The sequence below is a fragment of the Solanum tuberosum genome, unplaced genomic scaffold, assembly GCF_000226075.1.
Source record: "Solanum tuberosum cultivar DM 1-3 516 R44 unplaced genomic scaffold, SolTub_3.0 scf00292, whole genome shotgun sequence".
NCBI classification, from domain to species: domain Eukaryota; kingdom Viridiplantae; phylum Streptophyta; class Magnoliopsida; order Solanales; family Solanaceae; genus Solanum; species Solanum tuberosum.
The window spans coordinates 796399-804840 of NW_006239216.1; the positions used below are offsets into that span (position 1 = coordinate 796399).

General features: G+C 32.3%; 1 protein-coding gene across 3 annotated transcripts in view; it reads right to left on the reverse strand.

The window, feature by feature from the left end:
* Nucleotides 1-6106, reverse strand: part of LOC102583790 (ketohexokinase-like) — a 9116-nt gene extending 3010 nt beyond the window's left edge. The window contains exons 1-12 of one of the 3 annotated variants that reach the window (XM_015314324.1): nucleotides 5940-6106; nucleotides 5770-5839; nucleotides 5468-5557; nucleotides 5295-5372; nucleotides 4950-5024; nucleotides 4740-4792; nucleotides 4156-4306; nucleotides 3819-3929; nucleotides 3318-3444; nucleotides 3097-3194; nucleotides 2489-2627; nucleotides 2162-2214 (exon numbers count right to left, since the gene is read on the reverse strand). In XM_015314324.1, the coding sequence (XP_015169810.1) occupies nucleotides 2162-2214; nucleotides 2489-2627; nucleotides 3097-3194; nucleotides 3318-3444; nucleotides 3819-3929; nucleotides 4156-4306; nucleotides 4740-4792; nucleotides 4950-5024; nucleotides 5295-5372; nucleotides 5468-5557; nucleotides 5770-5839; nucleotides 5940-6043 (1149 nt within the window). In that variant the 5' untranslated portion in view covers nucleotides 6044-6106. Of the gene's footprint in view, nucleotides 1-2161; nucleotides 2215-2296; nucleotides 2628-3096; nucleotides 3195-3317; nucleotides 3445-3818; nucleotides 3930-4155; nucleotides 4307-4739; nucleotides 4793-4949; nucleotides 5025-5294; nucleotides 5373-5467; nucleotides 5558-5769; nucleotides 5840-5939 lie in introns of those variants that run through there. The other 2 variants (XR_001475010.1, XM_015314325.1) reach the window with 2 other exon arrangements.
* Between the last annotated feature and the right edge of the window lie 2336 nt (nucleotides 6107-8442).

Genomic DNA, 8442 nt, shown 5'->3' on the forward strand with positions numbered 1-8442 from the left:
CTTTTTTAAAATTTAGAATTCATAAATTCAAAATTCAAGTTTATTCGAGGTCCGAAGACATGCATGGTATGCATCTAACTTAGTATTACAACTGAAATCTTGAAGCAACATGAGAAATAAACATAGTGTAAAGTACAGAGAATGAGAAATAAACATAGTATCTTGCAAAATTAGACAGCAAAATATAGTACTTTTGAAAGGGACTTGATCCTCCTCCTTTTTTAATTCTTTTTTTTTTTTAAAGATTTGATGAGAGGATATATATAAAGGTTATAAAGGTTAAAAGGATCATTAAGTTCAGTTTGTACAGCAAATGCTGTCAACTAATATACATAATCACAAAGCTTGAGCTTTTTTATTATTATTTTTATTTTGGATGTGGATAGAGAGAGAAAAAACAGAAATTGGGAAGAAAGGATTCTGTTTATAAAATTAAATAAAGAAAGTTGTGCCATTGCAAATGTTGAATTTCTTGGTTGTGCAAGTTTCTCAATTTGTAGTTAATTTCTCTAATTTATTCCATAACTGACCTTGTCATATATTACAATTATTATCACTTCTTTTTTCAAATATTATCACTTAGCCAAAAGTTGCCATCTTTTAATTTGTGATTCCATGTCAATAAGATATTGAACCTTTTCTTCTTGTTTTTTTTTAATAATTATTTCTCCAAACATGTTACTGTTATTGGTAAAATATTTTTTCATGACTGCACACAAACTTGCTAGGGAAAAGATATGATTTATCCTTCTAATTACCTAGGTTTTACCCTCTGTTTCAATTTGTTTGTCCTACTTTCCTTTTCAATCCGTTTTAAAAGAAGGAATCTCTTAAAGAATGTCTATTTCCATTTTTAACAACTTTTTAGTTCCAACTTTTCAATTGTCATGTTTAAAACTATAAAATTAAAGGACATTTTGGTATATTTGAGGTATGTTTAATATGAGATTACAAGATTTAAAAATCTTCTTTACTTTTAATTTTGTGCCAAATCAAAAAGCAGACAAATAAATTAAAACGAAGGGAGTAAAACTTCTAAGATTTACTTCCAATTTTGGTTCGTCTGTTGCATGAGGGATTTAACTTGAAGCACTAACATCTTAGCTGATCTTTGCACTAACATTATATTCATACTGTAGCAGGCTATTTACTTTTAACAGTTTAACTATCCATGTTACCACATTAGACTTTTTATAAAGGGCTACCTGTTGTTGTCATTCAACTTAACTGATACAACATATCTAGTGAAGTTTCACAAAGTGAGGTGTGGGGAGAGTAGAGTAAACGGAGGCCTTACCACTACCTCGTAGAGGTAGGGAGGCTGTTTCCGAAATATCCTTGGCTCAAGTGCATCAAATCCACATAAAAGAAAAGAAAAAACAATGAAAAACGCATAACAATTAGTACGATGGTTTATTGCACTAAACCAATCCACAAATTAATTTCCCTTTAGATATTGTCTAAAATAATACGACAGTTTATTGCACTAAACTCCTTTTATATGCAGAATTTCGAGAATAGCGAACTACATAAAGTCTAATATAGATCAATAGTTTTATCCTGTATTTTTACAAAAGGTCATTTCTATGACTTGAACCCGTGATCTCCGGTTTCTATAGAACCTAGGACTAAAATATCCTCTAGGGGATAAGGCTAAGTGAAACAAAAAGGGTTTTTCATGAGATGGGGAAATGAACACTATTGTCCCCATACGAAGCTTGAATAAGTGATTGTTCTCATAATAAGCAAGGAACATCCATCTTTATGCTAAAAAGGATGGATTGAACTCATAGTTCATTAGATATTTTTTTATGAATGACAACTAAGTATCGTAAGTAAATTGCTCCCGGTTGTTCAAACATTTGACAACCAGAGTCATTCTTTGATAAATGATTCATGGCTAAGGCGGAGTTTTGATTTAAGTTTTATGGGTTCAATATTTAAGGTCCTTAGTATTGAACCTATTATATCTTTAAAGTTATGGGTTCATATACTATTTGTTGCAATTTACATCCAAAGTACTAGGTTTGGATGAACACGATACAGTATGTTACATCCGCCTCTTGTTTACAGTGTTTAACTTTTACCATTTCAGTAATGGAGCCCTTCCTCTATAATTTAAGCCTAACATTAAAATTAAGTAGATTTCATGTTTACTTACCACTTGAGAAGCAAACATCAGCATCTTTTCAGGTGGGAAATTAGCAGAGAGAGCTGCAAATACATCAAGGAAAACCATGAGACAAAGACATAAATAACAACAGACAACAGCCTGATCTAGTCGTTTGATACTCACCTACTAAATGAACCAAGACGGACTTCATGGAAGCATAATTGAAACAGAAATTGTTTAGACACTTTAAATCCCTAGCAGCGACAAGCATAGGGAGAACAGCGGAGATGCCACACTACTAAAGTAAGAACAGTTGCAGCAAGAGCGGTTGACAAAAGGCGCATAGTATACTAACTATACTATTATTTCACGTACAATAAAGAACTGCTCCAACAAATGCATCTCCAGCACCAGTTGTATCAACTATTTCCGAGAATGGTATCTTTTCAGCTGTTCCCACGAGCAGCCTACCACACACAGTCCCAATCCCTTTCGCGTGCAGCTTTGCAATATCCTGGAATAATACATATATTTTGACCTACGTTATCAAACACCAAATAATCTTTTAACTATTCTAGCTTAAATTTCTTTAGAAGCATCAAGAGATCTATTATAAAAATCTAAGTTTGCTAATCTGAAAGCGATAAATTACATGAATACTCATATACAGGAGGGGACTATTCATCTTTCACCTACAAGAGATGCACATTAAGAAAACATTTCACACATGCCTCAACCCAAATAGACATCTCCATATATAAGCAATTGACTTTTGAAACTGATGAAGTACAAGAACAAAAGCTCCAAACACTTCTTATGTGCCTGGATATACTTAAATAAAGTCCTATAGTTTCCATCCTACGGTGTAAACAATGTCTAACTACAAGGTAGAAATTGACTTTTATGTGCATTACCGCATTACCATCAAACTTTCTATCTGCATTGAGCAAGAAAATCTCACAACTGAAGGGCAAACTACGTACCAAGGTTTTGCATGTTGGCAGGGTTGAGGTAGTATCAATACTCTGCTTCATTTTTTCAAACAAGTCATCAATATCAACTTCTTCAGGCTGGATATCCCCTGCAAATATACTAAATCCATGTTATGAATCAAAGGCTGATTCTATGTCTATCAGAACGCTTCATTTGCCAAGATAAAGTACTCAAAGTATTTTTCGTGCCAAGAAGCAGCATGTTAGCATACCAGTTTCTGCTCTTTCTAGCATTACGCAGCCATCTTCTCCCAATGTAGCAATTACAAATTTGGTACTTGGCAACTTTAAAAGCATGGAAATTAGTCCACCTGCTATAGAAGGAGCCTCGGTCCATATCTGAGAGACAAACGGCTTTATTCAATTTTCACATGCTTAACTTATGAAAGACTGTACGGGGTCCTCGATTATGGAACCGGGACGCAAAGGATGACATTCACTTCTATTAGCTATTATACCAAAATCAATTCTATTCCATGATTACATGGTATAACAACGGAAAAAAGATATTCTATTCACAACAGTTGCTATAAATATTTTGGACAAACATATCACTAGAAGAGAGAAAGTATGACAAATTTAATTTTCCAAATAAACTAAAACTTGCCAACCGATACTAATCTTATATAGTAGATCCATGGAAGTCCAATCAAAATGTGCAACAAATAAATCATTGAAAGTCAGTCTACCAGAGTAAATACTAAATAGCTTACCTGTGGAAATCTTGTGGAGCAAACAATGTAGGTTGCCAAGTGTAGAAGCTCATCCAACCCTTCTATTTTTCTTTCTGCATCAATCACAATAGGTATACTCCTTTGATGTGCCTACGCTAGAGATCAAAAGGCATTCAATTTTTTTCCATTTAGCTGAAAATAATCAGCAAGTCCTGAGGCATTAGGAACAAAAGCTAGAAACAGAATTATGTCCAGTGCTCTTGGTCTGCCGGAGCTTAGTGGAAGACTAGAAATATGATCAGAAGTTGATTATACATACATTCTATTAGCAAGCAGAAGCTCGAATTAAATAACAAGGAAGACCATTGAAAATTACCTCTTGGGCCACAACTAAAGCAGCTTCATGAAGTACTCCATCAGTATAGACAAGCCTCACACCATCCAATGCAGACGACAAACTCGAGTCTGGCAAATCATCAGCTACCATGGGTGGATACCCTGGTGTGTAGATGGAAGTTCGTGTTTTCCTGAGATAGCATACAACAAAAATCAGCTTCAGCAGAACAAGTTACAGAACGATCATCTGTCCAATTATACGGACCAACATGCAGTAAGATAGAAATGAAGAGAAATGTAGCCAACAGGCCATTTTTGTACTTTAGGAATTAGTAAAGAAGAGAGGGAAAAAAGAAGTCACGGGACATATTGCTTATGAATAAATACTTATCCACATTTGGAGTCTACTAGCATATAGCATATTCTAAAAAGATGAATTCCGTGTGAATAGTTTTAATATTGTAGTTGATCTAGACATCTAATAGTAAATCAAAAGAATATGTCTACGGAATGAATTTGCAAAAACAGTATTCATAAATCATCCATCTCATCACCCAAGAGAAAGCTCAATAAATGCCTATATAACATTTACTAAAATGGCATTAAACCAAGTTGAGTACTGACGTTTGACTGTCAACAATAACATAAGAGATTGTTGAATGGCCCCCTTTGGACACTTGAAATATGTAACAATATGATGTTAAGAGGTAAAATTTGATGCTTCAAAATTTTTAATTGACTGAATAGGCGCGTTGTAAGCTACATCATCCTTGCATACAAGAGAGAAGTGCAAGATGCACAAAAACTTTCACAGTTAACCTGTGGCTGGCTCACCACAATAAAAGATGTATCAATGCCATCAGCTTCTAGCTCGTTCAGTATTCTTTTCCCTTGAGAGTCATCCGCAACCTACTAAAAAAATTGTGGGAAATGTAGAGAATATTATTCACATAATTTGTTGAAGGGTTAGACATGGATATAAGGGAAAACTAAGAAGAACATCAAGGAAGACAATCAATAATACAACGGTGGCAGGAACAGTAAAGCAGCAAAATCAAAGGTAAAGTATACGCAGACCTTACCACTACCTCGTGAAAGTAGAGAATTTTGTTTCCGAAAGACCTCGGAAATGAAAAAAAAAAAAGGTATAGGCAACAAGAAGCCACATAAAGTTCAGACCTTAGATATAATTCTTTGAGTTAAACCCAAACGAGCTGCACACGTCATAGCATTCCCAGTATTCCCACCTCCCTGAACCTATACAGATCAAAATTATCCACTAAAATTCCAATTAAAAATCAAAAAATTGAGCTCATTCTATCTGATTAATAGCATAGAAAAACCAATTAGACCTGAAAGCTGGTGCTACGAATCTTATCATCAGGCTTAGGATAAGAATCAACAGTAACCAAGTAGTCCAATGCCACCATCCCACAACCCAACTGCTTCAACCACCCAAAAAAAAAAAAGTTAAACCCCTCGTTTCAATTTGTTTGTCCGACTTTATTTTTGTCTGTCTTATTCTTAAATTCCGCGTCAAGTCAAAATCAAACAAACAAATTGAAGCGGAGCAAGTAATTATATAAACCAAATCCAAGAAAATCTTAAGAATTGATAATCAACAGCTAATAAAGAGGACTAGATGAGTACACACAACAATGGTGTCAATTGGGATTGCTGACCCAGATGGGGTTGAGTTAATCGACATTTTAACCATGTATTTTCTACAGTAATAACCAAAAATTAGCTCAATTAACACAAAAATGAAAAGACCCAAGTTGGAGATTTTAAGAAATTAAAGTTGTTGTTGATTGTATGAAGAACCTGGAATAAGAAAGAGTGAAGTTTGTTGGAATCTGACATCTTGACGGCGGCGAAGTAGGTAATTTAAGGCGGGAGCCACCTGTAACAAAGTGTAACGCCCTCATATCTGGCGGGGGTGAGCAACGAGGCTATCTTTTGGGAGTTGACCCTTTACAGATGCAAACCAAAGTTCAAGACGACAGTTTGTTTTTATCAACCGATAATAAAATTATATTTATATCATGAGTTAATATCTCATATGGTCACTTAACTAATACCGTTTTTCATAAAAAGTCACTCAAATTTCATTTATAACTTCAAAGTCACTCAATTGTGAATTTTTCTCACAGAAAGTCACTCAACTAATTGTTTTTTCTTAAAAAGTCACTCAACTTTTTTTATAACTTCAAAATCACTAAACTATGAATATTTTACCTATAAAGTCACTCATCTATTGATATTTCATTTAGAAAGTCACCCAACCTATTTAAATATGTTTTCATTAAATTTTGTTGAAAAACAATTTTTTTAAAAATAATAATAAGATGCTCATTTTAATTATTTTATTAAATTTATTAAAACATAATTTTGCTTTTAAACTAATTTCTTAAAAAATAATAAGATTCTCATTTAATTATTTTATTAAATTTATTGAAACGCAATTTTTGTTTTAAACTAATTTCTTAACAAATACTCCCTCCGTCCACAATAGTTTGTCAGGGTAAGGTCATGCACATCCCTCAAGGAAAATTCAATACAAGGTGTAATTTGACTAATATAACCCTACTATACCAAGAATACCAAAAGTCCACTTAACTTTTCAATTGAACTACATTATCATTAAGGGCAGAATTGGAAAAATTGACTAATTATTTCTTGATTGTTTAAATTGACAATTAATCTTGGACATCTACTTTTAGTATACCTGCCAAACTATTGTAGACGGAGGGAGTAGTAAGATACTCATTTTAATTATTTTATTTAATTTTGTTTAAATACCAAATCATTAAAACGATTCTTTTAATAAAACTGTTATGCAGCCCGGCACCAGCACTAGTAACGGTGGATCCAATGCAATGCATCATTTTCGATTAAAAAATGCTACAGTGTAAATCTCATTATTTTTGTATTAGGTTCACAATAGTTATTATTTCTTTAAAAATAGTTTAAATAAAAATTGTATCTCAACAAAATTTAATAAAATAATTCAAATGAATATTTAGTTTTTTTAAAAATAATTTAAATCAAAATAGTATTTCAATAAAATTTAATAAAATGATTAAAATGCGTATCTTCTTCTATTTTCTAAAAAAATTGTTTCAAAAAAAATTTAATAAGAAAATTAAATGAGCATCTAATTATTATTTTTTATTAAATTAGTTTAAACAAAATTGTATTTTAACAAAATTTAATGAAAACATATTTAAATTGGTTGGGTGACTTTCTAAATGAAATATCAATAGTAGAGTAACTTTGTAGGTAAAATATTTATAGTTGAGTGACTTTGAAGTTATAAAAGAAAGTTGAGTGACTTTCTATAAAAAGAACTATTAGTTGAGTGACTTTCTATTAAAAAAATCTATAGTTGAGTGACTTTGAGGTTATAAATGAAAGTTAAGTGACTTTCCGTAAAAAGAAGTATAAATTGAGTGACCATATGAGATATTAACTCTTTATATCATTGCCATATAAAGTCTTTGATGGTATCAAACTCTTGATTGTTTTATAATTTGTTGATGCTTGTTTTGAGCAAAATACAATTTATCAACTCATTTACATGATTTATTTTATTTGTCGTCTTGTTTCAAGTGTATTCAATGACTTTTTTGGTGTTAAATCTCAATACCTAAATTGGTATTAGATCGATAAATTAATAATTGATAAGTCAATATCCCAATGATTCTTTAATAAAATTCAAAAGTTTTTTTTATGTGTATCACACTCATTATGTCATGTAAGCAAAAAGTGTCAAAATAACGCAGTGAGACTCTACATTAGGTGTATAAAATGAATATCACCCAATTAACCCAATTAAGATATCTAAGTGAAACATCGTACCAATTTTAGGAGATCATTGATGAATTAAGCCTTTATTTTTGGTGTCTAACTATAAAAAGGGCAAATTACAGAAATCACATACTTTTAAGGCACAATTACAATCTATCCATTAAAAGTTTATAATTATAGAAATCCCTCAAACGGATACAATAATATAAGCGCTGATACATTAATCTGATGCGCGAGATACATTAATCTGATGCGCGAGATACATTAATCTGATGCGCGAGATACATTAATCTGATGCGCGAGATACATTAATCTGATGCGCGAGATACATTAATCTGATGCGCGAGATACATTAATCTGATGCGCGAGATACATTAATCTGATGCGCGAGATACATTAATCTGATGCGCGAGATACATTAAATACATTAATTTGATGCGCGAAAATGAGAGATTTTGGAGATTTGTAAAACTTATAGAGAATAATGGTAATAAGGAAACTAAAATGTGAGATTTCT